Source organism: Bidens hawaiensis, unplaced genomic scaffold, assembly GCF_021521415.1.
Source record: "Bidens hawaiensis isolate Kalapana, Puna unplaced genomic scaffold, B.hawaiensis_p1.1 tig00028820_1, whole genome shotgun sequence".
Classification (NCBI taxonomy): Eukaryota; Viridiplantae; Streptophyta; class Magnoliopsida; order Asterales; family Asteraceae; genus Bidens; species Bidens hawaiensis.
In genome coordinates this window covers 38,150-59,566 of record NW_027494740.1, presented here as the reverse complement: position 1 = coordinate 59,566, position 21,417 = coordinate 38,150, and the positions used below count along the sequence as shown (strand labels likewise).

Below are 21,417 nucleotides of genomic sequence, written 5' to 3'. Positions count from 1 at the left end.
AATCAAAAACATTTATAAAATACCTTTACTAGAAAGGGCAAGTACGGTGTCAAATCCACAGGGAATCAGTGGAAAGTGCTAATCAAGTTTAATTTTTAACAACTAATTATACTAAACAGACAAACGATGTCAAGCGGTTTCAAAGATTTTGATTTGTAAACAATTATTAAAATGTAACCAAACTCCAGTTTTCAGGTCTTGAAGTAAATTAGAATGGTAATTAAACCTATTGAATTTATAACCTTTGTTTGAAGCAATAAACCAAGAGACTAGATGTGTGGCTATGTTGATCTTTACAACTTAATCGAATTGATTGACATGGCTAAACAATAATCTACTTGATTGTTAATCTTAGGCAATGATAAATCACTCGGTATTATGGTTAAGGACACTAGGTCAATGACACTAAGAACTCAATCCTTACTGTTGATGACAAAAATCAATAACTAATAAACTGCAAGTATCATTGATTACCCAAAAGTATGTTCAAGCACACAAACAAAATCCAAAAATAAGGTTTAGAGTACCAACAATCCAATGAACAACTCAACCCTACACCCAGAGATGGTCACGAGTGGTTTAGCCTAGCATAGCCGTCTCGAATAGCTTCTTTGATTCTTGAGTGGATGATGCCATGGATGATTCAGGTGATTAAGATGTGTTAGAATGGTGGGAGAAGCCTCCAAAAACGTCCAAGTATGATGTGATATCAAAGATAGGCGGCCTAGGGTTGAACCGGGCTTAAAATAGTCAACAAAAACCTAAAAATCGCGTTTTCAGCCCAGAACACCGTAGCCTACGGTCTCCCCACCGTAAGCAATGGCGGGACCGTAGCCTACGGTCATCGGACCCTGCTTTACGGTGACAGCCCCCTCGCTCTGTTTTACCCATAACTTCTTCGTTATAGCTCCGTTTTACGCACTGTTTTCGGCCACGTCTTCGTATTCAAATTCTCTATTATTACATGCAATAAAATCTTTATTTACATTCCATCTCATATGTTCCAATTTAGCTCCTTTAAGCTCCACACCTATAAACGTAAAACCACTCAAAGTAATCGTGTCCAAGACATATAAACACATAAAATACACGATATAACTTACTTAACACACATTATTTCACCGACACATCAGCCGGCAGCTGGTGACTTATGAAGACCGAAAGCATAACTGAGTTTGTATCTTGGATTTATATTTATTTAATTTAAGGATAATTGTGTGTTTTTAGTCATTTTTTCATTTCAATTCCATTCACAGACTTCTAACCAAACTTATTAAGGATTTCAAAGGAATTTCTTAAATTCCAATTCCTAAAGAAATTCCAATTCCAAATTATGCGAACCAAACAACCCCTCTAATACGATATTGATGCTAGTAACGATATCCTTGATATGGAGCTGGAACTGTTAACTAGCATGAATGCGCTAACTATGAATATGATGCCTGAAGATGAAAACCTACTTTATATCATCCTTCATTTCGAATTAGCAAAAGCAATGTCTCTTTGCATAATATGGATTCCAAACATTCATGATATGGATGTGAATAAGTCAAATGACTTATCCCTATGTCTATTAGTGAACCTTCTCTCTAGTTAGTCTTTTATTAAGAGAGTAAATTATCCTTACGATCCAGTTCAATTTTATACAGCCAACTTTTTATATAAATTTCAAAACAAATGCGCACCACAGTTTGGAATTTTTGAAGCTGACGGATTGAAAGATAAGAAAAAGAACGACCAAAAACTAATCCGATAATCGGTTTGGAAGATTTCGCATTTTAAACCCTAACCATGAACACCCTTAATATTTGGCTTAAATTATGGTTTTAAGGTGATCATAAATTGTGTTTACATGAAAACCGAGACCAAATTTACTTCAAACTGAACCGATTTTTTGTAATGTGGTTGCTTGATTCCTATTTTTTTTGAGTATTTTGGGTTCGGGTCATTCCTCGGGTATGGACATGGGCAACCAAATTCGAGTTGAAGTCAAACTTCAAAAATAAAAAAGAAGATAAAAACAAAAAGTTTGGAAACTGGTATCTATTCATTTTAATTTGTATAATTTTCTTTTGTGAAATATACTATTACTAGATTTTATCCCCCGTATTACGGGGGTTGTTTTACATGATTCGTTTTTAATATTTACATATGTATATATTTTAATTCTATTTATTGTAATAATTAATATACTTGAGATTTGATGATTAAATGGTTTCACAAATAAATGATATGTTATATTCCGGTTTAAAAGCTATCTGAGTTTGGTGATACCCATTACCCGATTATTTTCTTTATTATAAAATTGTTTCTTAATTATAAATAATATCTTTTTTAAAATAAAATAGGGTATTAATTTTTAGTATATCCCTATTTTATAGGATTTTCATATCAAATATTTGATAAGATTAATTTTTAATATAATGAGATGTTGTAACCCGTTTAAGAGCTATCTGGGTTTGGTGAGACCTTTACCCGTGAATTTTGGTCAAATGCGTGAGAAAGCTTCATTTATAAATAAAGCAATCTGATAGCTTGAGCTTAATGGTTGTTTTACATTTTCGTTTTTTAATATTCAATTTTTGGATTTTAATTTTCTTTGTTGTAAACAAGTTAATAATATACTTAGGGTTTGATGATGAAAGAGTTTCATAAATAAATGATATGTTATAACCTGTTTAAAAGCTTTCTAGATTTGGTGACCCATGACCTGCTTATGTTTTTTACTATAAAATTGTTTATTGATTATAAATAATATCTTTTTCTTTTTAAATTGGATATTAAATTTTAGTATATCCCTATTTTATAGGATTTTCATATCAAATAATTGGTTAGATTAATTTTTAATTTAATGAGATGTTTTAACCCGTTTAAGAGCTATTTGGTTTTGGTAAGACCCATACCCATGAATTTGGGTTAAATCAATGAGAGATCTCCATTTAAAAATCTAGCAATCTGGTGGCTTCCATAAAAGAAGGAAGCGACCACATCGCGACACTTAGGATTTTAGAGGTTTCGTTTATATATATTATAGATTTTATCCCCCGTATTACGGGGGTTGTTTTACATTGTCGTTTTTAATATTTATATATGTATATTTGGATTTTAATTTTATTTATTGTAAGAAAGTTAATAATTAATATACTTGAGGTTTAATGATGAAATGGTTTCACAAATAAATGATATGTTATAATTCACTTTAAAAGCTATCTAGGTTTGGTGATACCCATTACTAGTTTATTTTCTTTATTATAAAATTGTTTCTTAATTATAAATAATAATTTTTTTTTAAATAAAATAGGATATTAATTTTTAATATATCCCTATTTTATAGGATTTTCATATCAAATATTTGATGAGATTAATTTTTAATATAATGAGATGTTATAACCCGTTTAAGAGCTATCTGGGTTTGGAGAGACCTTTACCCGTAAATTCGGGTCAAATGCGTGAGAAATCTTCATTTACAAATTAAGCAATATGATGGCTTGAGAGAATGGTTGTTTTACATTTTTCATTTTTTAATATTTATTTTTTGGATTTTAATTTTCTTTACTATAAGAAAGTTAATAATATATTTAGAGTTTGATGATGAAAGGGTTTCATAAATAAATGATGTGTTATAACCCGTTTAAAAGCTATCTGGATTTTGTGACCCATGATCTGCTTATGTTACTATAAAATTGTTTATTAATTATAAAAAATATATTTTTCTTTTTAAATTGTATATTAAATTTTAGTATATCCCTTTCTTATGGGATTTTCATATCAAATAATTGGTAAGATTAATTTTTAATTTAATGAGATTTTATAACCCGTTTAAGAGTTATATGGTTTTGATAAGACCCATACCCCATGAATTTGGGTTAAATAAATTAGAGGCCTCCATATAAAAATCAAGCAATCTGGTGGTTTCCATAAAATGAGAAGCGACCACATCGCGACACATAGGATTTTAGGGGTTTAATAATTCTTATTTTCTCCCCTTAGAATTTAGGAACTTATTTGTACAATGTTTTGCAATAAGCTGATGGTACGTCTCTACACTTACACTATAATGACTTTTCATTTTTTCGACTATTAGATATCTTCCCTTAAAATATTAGTGCAAATACAACATACCCCATATGGTTTATTTTGAATTTCAATAACTTCTGTTTTACATTTTGGTCTATAATTTATGAGTTAATATGCCGGCAATGCACGTGTATGGTTCAAAATTTCTATGTTTGTTTTCGGGCGGCTTAATGGCCCCATCACAATGCGTATCTTTATTTGTCATTATTGTTAGTCTATGTAAATTGCGTGTTGAAATCCCTTATAAAATAGATACCTATGTTAGTATTATCAGGACCAATATTGATATTCGTTTTAATGGTTTTTGATCTATTTAAATTAAACTCCGGGGCATCACACATAAGCGTTACTACTTCTTAATCAATTTAAACATTATGTTTCTTTGAATTTTAACCATGTAATGAATACATGCTAATGAAAATCAACAATTCAAATCCATTTCATTGTATATCCTACATAAGTACAACTAACTATTAGGAATAAACAACTAACTGTTAGGAATATATGTTTAGTCCTGCTCGTCATTTAGCGTGCCCTTGATAACAGCTTATCACACTTAAAACGTTATTTTACCAAACACTTGCTATTTATTACACATAAATCTAGTTTCGTAGTTTACAAACCCATATTTTCTTTTCTTTTATTCATAACCATTCATTTAAAACACTATTTAGGCCGAAGCTCAACGCCTTCCATAATAAGACCCCCTTTATAATCATGATGCTCTTGGAACACCATCTCAACTTCACCTTCATCTCCATCACCGCAATAGAATTCACCCAATTCAATCTCCAACCATCCATCATTTCTTGGTGCCGGAGCATGTGCTTCCACCGGCGCCTGTACCAGTGCTTGTGCGCGACCCCGTGGCCGCAATTGTTGAAGACGAACATTTAGTGTCTCATTTCTTATCCCATCAACACTAACTATTGCTTTTCCTGCGCCCGAAAGTCCCCATGCGTCCCTAGTAACACGATACACAAGATATGCAACGTATGTTGTCTTTCGGGATAACATCACACTTGCTATTTTGCCACGTATGTCAAGCCACCATACGTGTTTAAGTATACCTACCTCTGCAAACCTGCACCAATAGTTTCACACTTATATAATTTTGGCCACGATAACCTACACACTTGGTCCGTAGCATAGAGAACGAAGGGATACCTTGATTCGGGTACATGCCCCCATTCCCAGTAACGACTGTCATCACCCCACACAATAGATAAGCCCTTTGCCCCCAACATATAACACTTTTTCCCACTCTCCTTATCTAGCTTCAAACCCTACATCAATAATTATATCCAAAAACTTTACAATATCACCAAAAGCAGGGCAGCTCGACTATTATTTATAAAGAAAATATAAGTTGAAGCATATTGCTACAACCCAAACAAAAGTATACAACCCTTTTGGCCTATAAAAACCCATATCAATTTCTCAAAGATTTATCTTGGATAAGTTCAATATCTTGCAATGGTTTCAGTTTATAACTGGACAAATAATACAATCATCAAAATGGGTCTCTTCCCACGTGATATATATTTTCAAGTAAATTACACATTCAAATATGAAATCCATCTTTCCATAATTTATAGAACCAGTTTTTACACATGGATCCTTTTATTATAATATAAAAATGGGAACTATTATATAAAAAAAATGATTAATTGAATGTTGCATTATCAATAGTTACAAGACGAGATGACTTCAAAGTTATCCTAGACAGTGATGACAATATTTCAAATTCAACATCAAATGTTGTAGACAATAAGTCTTTAGAAGTTTGTAATATATTATTAAATATATTTTCATCTTTTATGTCTTATTTAAGTTACTTGGTTACGTATTTATTTGATTTTCAAAATTTCAATGATTATATTTATCAATATGTTTTACAAATATTTTTTTCAGCATGTGTGTCACATATGCATATAAGCTAGTTTCTCATATAACTGATCTCGAATAAATTCAATACCTTACAATATTTCAGTCATAACAGATCACATAGTTTTAAAATTCGCTTTTAGCCATGAAAAAAATGTCCCTATGCAGACCTAAAAGGAACAACCTATTCATAATTGATTAAGGATGGTGTTTGAGATTCCTTATATAACTTGAAAATGACTTTTGGCTGAAGGTTAATAAGTCCTAATATCCTTATAAGTTATAACTCATAATATCCTGATTTACTAAATAAACAATCCGAAACACCTCAATTCTAATACGTACAGTATGGATTGTAAGGTTGATTGGTTTACCAAATGCCCATGATCGAGGAGGATATAAGAGTCCGATAAGCGGTGGTAGAGTTGCTTCTTAGAGTTAAAACCCACCGGAGTAACTGCCCTGCCGATGATTTCACGGTAATCCGGAGGCAGAAAGCGGTCCCAAATGGCGTCAGAGTCTGCAGCTGAATGGAATGCTTTGGAGATCAAGGCAGATCTGCAGGCATCGCGAGGTGACGTCATTGATAGGATATCTGTGACGCAGCCTTCCGGCAGATCCGAGATACTCGGCGTGTCCGACATGTTCTCTGATCATGCGTTGCAAATTATTCGTTTAGTGGAAATATATAAATACGAAAGTTTGATCAAGCTTCGAAGTCTACGTCAACGGTAATATTTTATTCTTGTAATCTTGCTCGTTAAGTCTCATCTTGTTTTCTTCCTCTTGTCTTTCTACCTTTCACCTCGATTTGTCTGACTTTCTTTTTTCTTTTTCCTTTTTTAAATATTTTGTTATTACTATTCACTCTAATGTAATGCATTTGATTTCTAACACATAATACTAACCTTTATGTCATCGTCTTATCAAATTATCAACACTTCGTGTCCAAAAATAAAAGCAACTAGGTTTTATAACCTGCGTTTTGCGCGGGTTAGTGTCTAGAATTTCAACCTTGAGCGTTGTGGTGTGGTGAAATTGTGAAAAAAAAAAACCAATATTGACAGCCAAGTTCACCACTTTTAATACACAGATCACAATACAAACAATGCCATATGCCAATACAGAATGTGTTTACAACATAGCCATTAAATAGACCAACAAACAAACGATGTCAATGACATAAAGATCACACGCATTGGATAGAAATAGCAATGCCAAAACGTTTTGTAACATCAGGTTTGGCCTAAAATACTGAATTAATGTCCATGTACATAATCAATCAACTTGTATTCGCTAAACAACAAACTCATGTTTTTTTACTACAGAAGTAATTGTTGATGTTGTATACTTCTTACCGTGTTAAGCAGTTCATAAATAGTGCCTTTGATGAAACAACTTCTTTCTCTTACTGTTGCGGCCAAAAAGATTTGACTCCAAAACCTAAAAGAATCAATATTATAACCTAGTAAGAAAAAATATCACATAACATATGATTATGCAGAAAGTGTTAAAAGTTTTTCACTTACTAATGGTATTAGAGGGTTCTTAACCTTTCAAATTTGCAACTAATTTCCAACGCTTAGTGATAGTCAAAACCTACCTCATTCTTCTATATCGTACTCGTGGCAGTAACATAAATAATAAATACTTTTAGACATAAGTAGCAATATTTTTTGTTTCGTTACTGGTTTTGGGCATAATACACGTTGATATATTCCTGAATACAGTGGAATACTGGATTAAAACTCGAGCTTTTTCAAACCTGCTGCATCAATTCCGTGCTGCTTTAATGAAAAAAGAAAATTCATGAGAAAATAAACATATATTTAAAAACCATTTTATAAAAGAATAAATAGCAAAGTGTGTTTGTCTTTGTACGTGAGTCTTGTAAATATGGATTCCTATATATATTTGTTATTTACACTACCTTTGTTATGTATATAACTTTTATAGATACAATATGATTAAAAACGAAAAGAATAATGAAGCCATTTAAGATATGAAAGGTTTTATTAAAATCATCTAATTACTGAACAAATCTTTTAAATTATTTTAATCCTACCTATGTAACACAAACTCAAAATTAAATTAAATTGTGTGAGGCTCAAATCTCCATTATGGTTGCAACATACGTCGCCATCCAAATAACGGAGCGTCATCATAGCCTAGACATCATATTCGAGCGATAAACGAACAACAACATTGTAGGGGTATGGTACTAAACCCGGTTTTACAACTCTAAATTTATTATGTTTGGCTTATTTTATTATATGGACTAATACAATGTTATTGGGCTGAGGGGGTTTTGTGGAGGTAACTCTAACTGGGCTAGGCCCATTAGGGTACCATGATGGTGGCCATGAGGCTCCCTATATAAGGAGGTCTCCACCTCCTTATTAGAGGTTGGTCATTCTCAATAAGTGCCACCACTATATTTTTGTGTCTGTGAACAAGAGATCCTCGAGATTCCTTAGCGGTCACCTCCACACCCCCAAAAAGTCATTGCAGATCCCAAGCAGTCGGAGAAGAAGATCAAGACGTGGTTCGTTCATCTCGAAATCCGTGGAAACATCGTCATGGATCAGGTCAGATTCATCTCGTGCTTCGACATTGGCGCCATCCGTGGGACGGCAATGAACCACGCTTCGCTTCTCGTCTCGGCTCTCCGATCTGTTCATCAATATCTCGGGTCTACGGTTTCTTCTTTCAGATATGTTCTATGGAAATCCAAAAATCCGTAGATCTAAAAAACACTTCCAGATCTGGAAATACACAGGAAGAAATACCACCGAACTTTTGGGGAAAACCCTTAGATCTGTGTTTTGTCTAAGTGAAATATACCAAATCTAGTTATGATTTTTTCAGTTCTGGGTTCGTTTGAGCAACAGTCACACTTCATATTCATAGATCTATAAATCCTATCAGATCTGTTGGTTTTACATAAAACCTACCTGATGTGGATATTCAAAATCTCTAGATCCTGCGCGCCACCGCGGATCAAAATCGCTCCCTGTGGATCAACTTCGGATTCCGCATGCGCGCTCCCGACGATTACCCTCCGCCACAGCGGGTCGCATGCGCGCTCCCGGCGATCACTCTCCGCCACAGCGGGTCGCATGCGCGCTCCCGGCGATCACTCTACGCCACGGCGGGTCGCATGCGCGCTCCCGGCGATCACTCTACGCCACGGCGGGTCGCATGCGCGCTCCCGGCGATCACTCTACGCCACGGCGGGTCGCATGCGCGCTCCCGGCGATCACTCTACGCCACGGCGGGTCGCATGCGCGCTCCCGGCGATCACTCTACGCCACAGCTCACGCATATCACATGCTCACGCATCACGCATGCTCACGCGTATCACGTATGCTCACGCATATCACATGCTCAAGCATCACGCATGCTCACGCGTATCACGTATGCTCACGCATATCACATGCTCAAGCATCACGCATGCTCACGCATATCACGTATGCTCACGCATACCACATATGCTCACGCATCACGTATGCTCACGCATCACGTATGCTCACGCATATCACATGCTCACGCATCTCATATGCTCACGCATCACATATGTTATTGGGCTTCACGTATGCTCATGCATATCAGATGCTCACGCATCATGCACGCTCACGCACCACATCTGCGCGTGAGGATAAATGAGACATTGCGCAGGCCGCGCGTAAGCGACACAACAAATGAAGAACAGTCTAATCCAAATCAGGATAAGAACAACCATGATTGTACTCATATGGCTACGCGCCATACTTAAAGGTTGGGAATCCTCATAATATCCCATATGGCTACGCGCCATACTTAAAGGTTGGGAATCCTCATAATATCCCATATGGCTACGCGCCATACTTAAAGGTTGGGAATCCTCATAATATCCCATATGGCTACGCGCCATACTTAAAGGTTGGGAATCCTCATAATATCCCAAATGGCTACGCGCCATACTTAAAGGTTGGGAATCCTCATAATATCCCATATGGCTACGCGCCATACTTAAAGGTTGGGAATCCTCATAATATCCCATATGGCTACGCGCCATACTTAAAGGTTGGGAATCCTCATAATATCCCATATGGCTACGCGCCATACTTAAAGGTTGGGAATCCTTATAATATCCCATATGGCTACGCGCCAAACTTAAAGGTTGGGAATCCTCATAAACCCATAGGCCACGCGCCAAAACTTAAAAGGTTGGGAATCCTCATAAACCCATAGGCCACGCGCCAAACTTAAAGGTTGGGAATCCTCATAAACCCATAGGCCACGCGCCAAGCTTAAAGGTTGGGCACACCTCATAATTTGCCCGAGGATGGGAACCATGCAATACATCCACTTTTAGTTGACATGTTTTTGCAGGTTCGGCTACGAGCCGCACAAGCACCTATGACATCATTATTATTATCTGGCCATTTGTGCCTCCATTATTATTTTGAAAACAGGCCGGGATAGTCATCCTGCGCAGAAGAGGCCCTTGTGGGCCAGTCATTATCATCATTTTATAGCTCGTAAGTCGCCTCGCGCGCAAGCTTCATTATTTTTACAGCTCGTAAGTCGCCTCACGCGCCAGCTTAATTACTCTTATAGCTCGTAAGTCGCCTCGCGCGCAAGCTTTTATTATTCTTATAGCTCGTAAGACGCCACGCGCACAGGCTTCTATTATTCTCATAGATCCGTAAGTCGCCTCGCGCGCAGGCTTTATTATTCTCATAGCTCGTAAGTCGCCTCGCGCGCAAGCTTTTATTATTCTTATAGCTCGTAAGTCGCCTCGCGCGCAGGCTTCATTATTTTTACAGCTCGTAAGTCGCCTCACGCGCCAGCTTAATTACTCTTATAGCTCGTAAGTCGCCTCGCGCGCAAGCTTTTATTATTCTTATAGCTCGTAAGACGCCACGCGCGCAGGCTTCATTATTCTCATAGATCCGTAAGTCGCCTCGCGCGCAGGCCTCATTATTTTTACAGCTCGTAAGTCGCCTCACGCGCGCAAGCTTTATTATTCTTATAGCTCGTAAGACGCCTCGCGCGCAAGCTTTTATTATTCTTATAGCTCGTAAGACGCCACGCGCGCAGGCTTCTACTATTCTCATAGATCCGTAAGTCGCCTCGCGCGCAGGCTTTATTATTCTCATAGCTCGTAAGTCGCCTCGCGCGCAAGCTTTATTATTCTCATAGCTCGTAAGTCGCCTCGCGCGCAGGCTTTTATTATTCGGCGTGCTATATCTTATTCATGCTAGTGCACCATCATTATCATAAAAACCACAACACGTCACCATCATGAAGAAAACCTCCCAAAACTCAAAAACAATAAAGATAAGGCCGAAGAAAAGGGAAAAAACCGCCTCACGCCCTAACACACCTCATAAAGTCCAGCGCTCCACCTAAACGCTTGCGCGCCTAGGAGCAACGCTGGACTTGGGGGGCTTGTAGGGGTATGGTACTAAACCCGGTTTTACGACCCTAAATTTATTATGTTTGGCTTATTTTATTATATGGACTAATACAATGTTATTGGGCTGAGGGGGTTTTGTGGAGGTAACCCTAACTGGGCTAGGCCCATTAGGGTACCATGATGGTGGCCATGAGGCTCCCTATATAAGGAGGTCTCCACCTCCTTATTAGAGGTTGGTCATTCTCAATAAGTGCCACCACCATATTTTTGTGTCTGTGAACAAGAGATCCTCGAGATTCCTTAGCGGTCACCTCCACACCCCCAAAAAGTCATTGCAGATCCCAAGCAGCCGGAGAAGAAGATCAAGACGTGGTTCGTTCATCTCGAAATCCGTGGAAACATCGTCATGGATCATGTCAGATTCATCTCGTGCTTCGACAAACATAAAGCACCAGTCATCAATGCTTCTATAGACAGCCAAAAATGGCAGCCATGAAACAACCAACAACAAACCATGGTAGCCTTAACATGGTGACGACTTGAAGAAATCCTAAACCTACAATAAACAAATTGGGGTTTTTTTTTTTCTTTTTTGCACTTTGAAGCCATAAATCACCTGAATGGAGACGGTGGTGGTTGAAGACAGTAGTACAGGTGGTTGAAGGCGATGTTGGTGACCCACAGATGTAGAGAGAGAGAGAAAGAGAGACGGCTCACCAGAGAAAGGCGACGCAATCGTCACCTGAATGACGATGGTTGTGCAATGGTGGTGGTCGGAGGTGGTGGCCGCGGATGTAGAGAGTGGGTGCCGGTGGAGTAAAATGAAGAAGGAAAAAGCAATGGTCTGTATTTCACTTTTCAGTTTCAACACAAAAGACTGAAAGAGGTCACGGATACATGTGTAAAGATACCAAACTCGTGTAAAGTATCAGTAACACGTGGACCAATGCACACAACCCACAGCCAGAGTTACAGCATTTAAAGCTAAAATTACAATACCTAAAGCATCATGTACAATTTTTGTTGTTAAAAAAGTTGTGATTTAATATATATATATATATATATATATATATATATATATATATATATATAATCATCCGTAATATCTATTGAAGAAACACGAGTTTAATCAAAACTAAACAGGTATTTCACAAAGTATGGTTAACCCGAGTCCTAAATCCGGGGGTGTTGTTTGTTGAGATTTGCAAGTGTAAAGATGCGAGGAAGATAATTATGTGGTATGGTTAGAAGGGAAAGACGCTTTCAACACAAAAAAGCGACATCGTCGCCTTAATCATGGCCTCCCCGTGCATACAAATGGGTAAAGCACAAAGAGGTATATGATGCTAGCGAGAGTGAGGATGGAATCCCTTAACATAACCGGGGGTGTGAGTTGGTGATGAAAACCTATTATGCCATGTGTCGAATGAATATCCGGTATATCTCTTTTCCAGCCGTGATAGTGAAGATCAGGGATTTTGTTTTGCGTGGGGCCTACTGCTCAGTACTTTTGTCTCCTTTGTGGTGGTCTTGTGCGTACCTATTAGACATGTGGATTTTTCCTGTTGATGGATTTTTCTGCATTGCTCTGGTACTAGCAGTGGTCCTAGTTGTACCTCCTCCTGTGCGGCGCTTTGGATGTATTCGCCAATGTCTCCTACAAGTATGTTCCTTGGCGTTTTGCCTTCGTAATACTTGGCCATGTTTAGCTTCGAATCCGGATCCAAGACTGTATCTTTTCATCTATGTACTAATGATTGAGGCGATATAACTTAAACGATGAACATACAAAAACAAAAGTCGGATAACTCCCAATATTATTACTAAGATGAAGTATAACTAATAATCACTATTACAACTCTTATGTCTGTCTAGATAACCCTAACTTGATCGTTAAGAAAAACCACTACACATTAAGCCCACAACCAACTTGTTAGAGCTACTTGGGCTTTCCATCCTCAACAGTCTAACTTATGGGTTGGACGCCAAATAAATGAGCCAACACTTTTTGTTATCTTTTTTTATTCATTTTTGATCAAACAATTGCTCTTAACTATAATTAATTAATAAATAAATTAATCATATCAACAATATTCCAAATGATCCAATATAATACAATATTGTCAATCATAATGACTTGTTCGATCCTGTAAATACTAAAATTATCCTAATGGATAACACATTACAACACGGGGACTACTTATGCATGTTATATCCGGTTTTGTATCACCACAATACAAATAACTACTTTACATTAAAGATTCATGCATCGCATTTGGAAACCTTGATCAAGGCACATGCAATTTCTTCAGATTTGATTCCGTTAATATAAGCAACGAGCGGGCTCTCTACAGGAACTACGTCCTCCTTCAAGTAACTACCGCTGGTTCTAAGCAACACTTCAGAACCCCTCTTCACAACTCCTTTTAGAATAATCGTTTTGTGGGTGCCTGGTACAAGTTCTTCATAATCCGTGTCACCAGTTTCCCCAAGGACCACGTACATATTCGCAACATTTAATCTCCAGCGGACGAAAAAGTACCTATTCCCCAATATAAATTCAGTTCCGAAAGGTTGACGCGCTAGCCAAGATTATATAAGATCAAGTGCCACCCACAAATACAATGTTTACTCTTTTTCTTGATCTTTTATAAATACCTAAACACATTAATATTAATTACAAAAGCATTTTTTAATTCGAGCAATATAATCTAAATTGCTGAATAAAATGATTTATGTGGTTCTTCAACTTGTTCTCATATGACAAGCCAGTTCTCCTTTCTGGTTGTTTGACCCATCCGAATCAAAACACAACCCAAATATACAGATTGGTAAAGTCTGCATCTTTCTTCAAGAAAATAGGATAATTTGCAACAAGTATCGTTAAAGACTACTGTTAGGAGACCGAGTCTTACCTAAGGGCTTGTGCACGAGAGGCGAGGAGCGGAACTACTTGCATTCGTGTAGAGTTTCGGCAATACATGAGACGGGACCGTAGACCCCTCATCCTAAACTTTTGTCTCAGATCATCAACTTTCTTTGCCTGCAAATGCACAGAGAAAAGAAAATCAATATTACGAAAAGAGTGACGCGTATATCAGTAGTTTTTATGAGTAATGATTAAAAGTGTGAATTTCACACACCACATGACCTAACAGAAAATTCGTGGGTGTACAGCCAGTTTCGAGTCAAACTCTCTTTAACACGTTTAGCCGAACAGGTCCTGTTTAGGTCAACTTGACCGGTCTGTAGGTTGACCCGTTTAACCCATTTATTTTTAACATCTTTTAAAAATGTAAAAAAGAATCTGGCATTTGTATTTTCTTCTTTCCTTTTTGTAAATTTGTAATTTTAAAGTCGGTTTTGTTCATGCAACCGACTAATTGTCTGACATGATCAGTTTATGACCCAAGTTATGAACACACCTTGCTAATATTTTTTATCATGTTGGACAAACAATGAGGGTTGCTAGCCTTCACATCTTCTTCAATCACTTTTGAGGGTTCGCTAGATTTTCCTTCGGTGTCTTCTGGTCCATTCATCAGCTTCCAAATTGTTTTCTTTACACCATCAAACTTCCACCTGTACTCAAAATGTGAGGCATAATCCGGATCGGGGTAGAGATTACCATCTTCTTCACAAGTTCCAGGATAATAAACTTCACTTCCACTGCTACAAACCAAAGCATCAAACTCATTCACCTTAATCTTGCCTGATTTTAAAAAATCCATCAATTCTGACAATGGCATTGCTGTGGATATAGCAACACCAGTCCCTTCTGCCCATTTCGAGTCTAGTTTAATCGCCTTAAACGTCTCTTGTATAACACTAATCATAGTTTTTTCGGGTTCTCCGTTGCTACCATAGCAATCAACTGCAATAACAACCAACTTTTGTCTCTTCCTTAACATTGGATAGTTAGACAAATTCTTATTATTATTTTTGTTCATGTCACAGAATTTATCCGATGATGCAGGTTTCTTCATCTTGCTCATTACCCGTTTTACTTGATCTTGAATATCTCCCCCACTATCTCCATCTATGGATAAGAGCAATGATGCATCTTGAAGATCTTGAAGTGAGTCATTTAAGAATTCTTCTCTTGGCATTTCATCTGCAGGGGTGAAGGTTTTCCATGTTGGATGTCTCATGCAACATGATGCCACACGTGTTAAATATGTCCTGCAGTGTTCGGGCCATGAGTAGAGGTGTATATTTCTCCAACTATTTCTCTGGCACTCGTGCCACAAGTTCTTCTGGGATAATAGTTTAAGTAGAGCATTAGCTATTCCTTGTTGATCATGGGGGTCGATGAGAAGCCCGTTTTTTAGTGCCTGTAGTTGCATACATAATTACATATGAGCACTTGTTTTTCACGCTAATTTTGAAAGTGATAAGTGATAAAAGTAGTAAACTTACTTTGTGAATATCAACAGGTCCACCATTTTTTGTTGCCACCAAAGGAAGCCCATGCGCAGCAGCCTATATTAAAGTAAAACGCACCAGACCAAGTTTAAACATACATATAAAATAATACCGAAACCTACAACTTGGGAAGATTTATAGCAACAAACCTCAATCAACGTTAGCCCGAAAGGTTCGACCAAAGCAGGATTTATGAAAACACCCTGTTATAAGAACAGAACAGTTGTAACAACAACTTGCTGTTATATGCCATATAAGTTAAAAAGATTATACCTTAGTTTTGGCAGCAAGACGGTAGATTTCTGGAACATCAGTTTGCTTATGATGTTTAGGGAATGCTACTTGCCCGTAAAGATCATATTTGTCCACAAGTTTTAGCACAGTTGTAAGCACACTAGCATTCTCGGCAGACATCTCGTCGATGTCATCCCTATTCCCCATTATAAGAGTCTATAGAAGATTGTTTTGTTAAGTCCACAAGCATACATGCGTATATAGATATATACACATAATCAAAGTTATTCTGCTTACAAGATTAGCAAGCTCTCTCAAAGAATGACATTTCCCAAAAGCGTTCAAAAGGGTTGTGATGTTTTTCTTTGGATCAGGTCTTGACAAGGCCAGTATCATGGGTTTGTGTGGATTTGTCAAAAATCGCATAACCTGTATCAAACATTTAACAAATGAATAATGCACCAATATATGGAAATTCCTATATATTTTAATAGCCATGTACACTCACTTCTGACCATATTGGTGGTACAGTTTTTGAAGAAGGCCGTTCCGTTTTGGTTAACGATAGATCCTCATCAGCCTCATTTTCTTCACGGATTGCATTGCTGAAATCCATCCCAGGAGGGATAACCTGAAAATAAAGAATATCAGGTCCAAAGAGTTTACAAGGATTCAGAATTGGTTACATTTTTAATAAAGCAGAAGATCATACCGCCATTCTTGGCATGAAACCACCATAACAATCAACGCCCCGTCTAGCACGAGCACGTAAAACTCTCTCGAGCTTTACATCAAACCCATCATACAAGCCCCATTGTTCATCAATTTCTTGTTTGGTGCTTGTAATCACAAGTTCAACTGCATCTAATGAACACTCTTCGCCTTCTATCCTCCTCCAAATCCTATAAGTCGAGTTGATTTCCTCTTTTGACTGCCTACCTTGTTTAAGAAGCTGATCTAGCTTGTTTCTACCAAGGGAATGTCCGGTTAAAACCATGGGAACATTAAGAGCACCCGAGAGGATGGCTGCACTATCTCCTGCGTCTGCATAATGACCATGAATAACATATGGCCAAATTGGATGGCCTCCACCAATTTGTTCACCCAATACTGTAGACATGTTTAGAATGTGTGCAAGTGCTCCATCTACAAATTCTTGGACATATGGCCAAAGTAATTCTTTTCTAAGGTACTTGTCACAAGGGCCAAACGGTATCCTAATAATATAAGCTCCGCTGCCTTCACCAACATTGTCATCCGGATCATCATAGGTTGCTGTCAACATCTCAGTCGGCTCGCCATAGTTCCAATCTACATCGGGTGATGACACTTGACGGGTGAAAAGATCAACTCTATACACTGCTGGCATCTTAGCAAGAGCCCGAGCAAACTCTACAACATACTTGGTCTGGAATTTAAAATGCAACACAGAAAACCATTAGATAAATGGGGTTTATTAGAAGTAGATTATTTTGAAAATGAGTGATGACAAATTACAACAATGGGGATTTAAATTTGGTTTGGTTTTCTTTTTATTTTTTTATTTTTTATTTTTTGTTGTTGTTGTTGTTGTTGTTAAAGTCTGAGATAGCAATTTCAACTAAAATAAATCTGAAAAACTAGTATGTTATAAACACACACACACACACAAAATAAGAAGAATAATTAGAATTAACTGACAGTTTGATGATTATACTATTTGGCATATATCATACCTGACCACAAGTATCTGAATCACGACCAAGCTCCATATTATCTCCACGAATCAAGCCATGTAAACTGTTCCAAAAGACCTAAGTATTTCAATATTGATAAACAGAAGCTCGAAGGCGTGTTTTGGATTGGGCTTTTAGAACCGGTTATCTAATTATTATGACTTGACTTCGTAGAACAATTCATTTAATGTTGTGATAAACATCAAGCAACAAAACCGCATCAACACAGTATTGTTTAACGTATTTAGTTGAGTATCATTACTAAAGTGCACAAGATCATTTTCAAAATGCACATCCGTAATACGCACGCCGAGTAATTAGAAGTGAAACCTGATAAGGATGATGTAAAGCTTCTTTTCCTTTTTATAATCTGAGCAAACCTCCGAGTTAGAAGCATTATGTTGGTGTGTTTTATTTGCACCCTCACCTTTCACTGTTTCAGACATGTCCCCCCTTGCGTCGCTGCGTCCTTGTTCTCGTTCGAATTTCCACTTTGCTATCCGTTGTGATTTTTGACACTCCAACTATTTTAAAACATATTATTCATATTATCTTCAAATTTAACTTCGTATTTCAACTTGTTTAGTTATGATTCAAACAACATGCTACATATCTTATGTATGAATGTATGGCCATGGGTGGAACCCAAGGGGGTAAATTATTATTACGACTCCAACTAGTTTAGAAACGTCAACATATTATATCATCTTCAAATTTTACCTTGTAATTCCAACTTGTTTAATTATTATGATTATAACATGTTCATCTATTAGGTATGATCATGGGCACAAACAGGGGGAACAAGAAAGTCACTCCAACTATATATTTTAAAACATCATATTCATATCTTTAAATTTAACCTTGCAATTCCATTCCAATTTGTTTAATTACGATTATAGCATGTTGCATCACTTATGTATGATCATGGGCGGAACCAGATAGAGGTAAAAGAGCAACGGACTCTGGATTTCTATAATCTTTTTAATAAAACATGATTTTTAAAGAATAAAAAATTATTATAACCCTTGTCAACACGGTTCTGGTTTACAAGTACCTGTTTTTTCTTGCGAATGAGATGCCATATACGCCAACACATGTTTTGAAGTCGAGAAGTCCTTTATCTTGCGTTTCTTGTCGCCACAACTTTAATCCATGTCCGATGCAAATCAGTCTCTTCCACTCCGGTAACTACTTCTTCAACAAAATATTTTGCCGGATTAAACCGCACTTGATCACGCAAATTCGTCTTTTTATTGTCTTTATTATTTAAAGATGCACTGTCCAATATCGCCTCTAAATACCCATTGATCCATTCATTTACTGCCATTTCATCTATACCAAATCCAACCATAAACTGAATTATTTGTTGATATCTGATTCTTTATTCCTCGTTATTTCAAGTAACGAAAATTGGCGGGATAGAGAGTGTGTGTGTGTTTTATGAGATACACGCAAAACGAAGAGGATGCAATATACGCGGAAATCACATGGCGGTTAAACATGGGACGACGGTTAATAATATTATGTGTGATTTTGGCATGAAATTCAAAATAAGATGACCTTTAGTAAAAATAAAAAAAGTAAAAAATTTGCTTTCAACTATAGTAATTATGTTATAAAAAATCAAATAGTGTAATAATAATTACTCTAGTTTAGAAGTTATGGTGTAACAATAATTGGGTAAAATTAAAATGTAAAGGAAGATAAAAATGAGAAGTGTGCGATAGATTTGTGGCCATAAAAAAAATATAAAAAAATCATAACCCGATATATATATATATAAAAGGGTTCAAATAAGAATAAAGAGTTTCCTAGGAATGGTAAGAACCAATAGATTTTTGACATTTGTCATTAAAACCTATTGTAAAAGAATAATTTTAGAAAACTATGTCGGTTTTTGGTAATTTCAAATCTCAACCATTGCTTAACATGACCAATAGCTATGATGTATTCCTTCTCTTCCTAGGAAACTACTTCCTTTTACTATAACCCTCCCCATATATATATATATATATATATATATATATATATATATATAGAAAATGGTTCAAATAAGAATAAGAAGTTTTCTAAGAATGGTAAGAACCAATAAATTTTTGAAATGTGGCATTATAACCTATAGTGAAAGAATAATTCTAGGAAACTATGTCGGTTTTTGGTAATTTTAAATCTCAACCATTGATTAACATGATCCAATGGCTATGATTTATTCTTAGTCTTCCTAGGAAACTACTTCTTTTTACTATAACCCCCTATACATAGTTTTCTAGAATTACTCTTTCACCATTATAACTGACATAGTTTCCTATAATTATTCTTTTAGCATAGGTTTTGATGCCAAATGTCAAAAATCTATTGGTTCTTACAATTCTTAGGAAACTCTTTGTTCTTATTTGAAACATTTTCTATATATATAGTTTCCTAAGAATGGTAAGAACCAATAGATTTTTGACATTTGCCATTAAAACCTATGATAAAAGAATAATTTTAGGAAACTATGTCGGTTATAACGGTGAAATAGTAATTTTCTAGGAAACTATTTCGGTTTTTGGTAATTTTAAATCTCAATCATTGATTAACATGATTCAATGGCTATGCTTTATTCTTAGTCAACCTAGGAAACTACTTGTTTTTAGGATAACCCTCCCCTATATATATATATATATATAATAAGAATAAAAAGTTTCCTAAGAATGGTAAGAACCAATAGATTTTTGACATTTAGCATTAAAACATATGGTAAAAGAATAATTCTAGAAAACTATGTCGATTATAGTGGTGAAAGAGTAGGAATAAATCATAGCCATTGGATCATGTTAATCAATGGTTGAAATTTAAAATTACCAAAAACCGACATAGTTTCCTAGAATTACTCTTTCACCTTTATAACCGACATAGTTTCCTAGAATTATTCTTTCACTATAGGTTATAATGCCACATGTCAAAAATCTATTGGTTCTTACCATTCTTAGGAAACTTCTTATTCTTATTTGAACCCTTTTATATATATATATATATATATATATATATATATAACCAAAAAAATTAAAAACACAAAAATGTTTTCACTGTCTTCCTCGTTTTTAAAAAAAATCTCGAAAAAGACACAATATTGAGTAAAAAGATCATTGTGTCTTTTTGTTTATTATCGTATTTTATGTATATTTTCGTCATTAATTGTATATTTTTTTTCTTGATATTGTGTTATATTGCTTAACACTGTCATATTTTGTTCGGCGTTATTTCGTTTTTGTATTCAAATTTGAGTTATGATTTTTTTAATTAATTTTTCAGTGTTTTTTAGGGGATTTTTTATGGCTACAAATCATTCTCATCATTCTCATTGTTGTTCCCCTTTGTAAAATAACTTGACCCAACAATCATTACCCTAATGTTAACAAAATTACTCTAGTTATTTTTACATTTCTCACAATAAAAGTCAATTGCATTTGATCCAAGCCCTAAAATTTATATCAAAATAATTTGAAAAGAATATTGGTAACATAAATGTGTGCTTACTTTTAAAAAAAATTGACGAATTCAATTTATTAGAGAAAAATTAAATTCAAATGAATATTATCAAAACTTGAACTGAAAATCAAACCAAAAAATGAATACTTGTGTCGGTACCAATGCCCGGTCGATATTGGTTCAGTTTGGTACGAATTGAACAAT

General features: G+C 36.0%; 1 protein-coding gene and 1 pseudogene across 1 annotated transcript; both read right to left on the bottom strand.

Moving 5' to 3' along the window:
• Window positions 1-4,732: 4,732 nt before the first annotated feature.
• LOC143577824 (putative F-box protein PP2-B12) lies at window positions 4,733-6,625 on the bottom strand. The gene is made up of 3 exons (XM_077061549.1): window positions 6,339-6,625; window positions 5,245-5,363; window positions 4,733-5,161 (listed from the first exon to the last, which is right to left on the bottom strand). Exons 1-3 carry the CDS (start codon window positions 6,606-6,608, stop codon window positions 4,744-4,746), a joined length of 807 nt encoding a protein of 268 aa, XP_076917664.1. The 5' UTR covers window positions 6,609-6,625; the 3' UTR covers window positions 4,733-4,743.
• A 7,005-nt stretch (window positions 6,626-13,630) lies between these two features.
• Window positions 13,631-19,069, bottom strand: LOC143577822 (putative sucrose-phosphate synthase 2; annotated as a pseudogene).
• Between the last annotated feature and the right edge of the window lie 2,348 nt (window positions 19,070-21,417).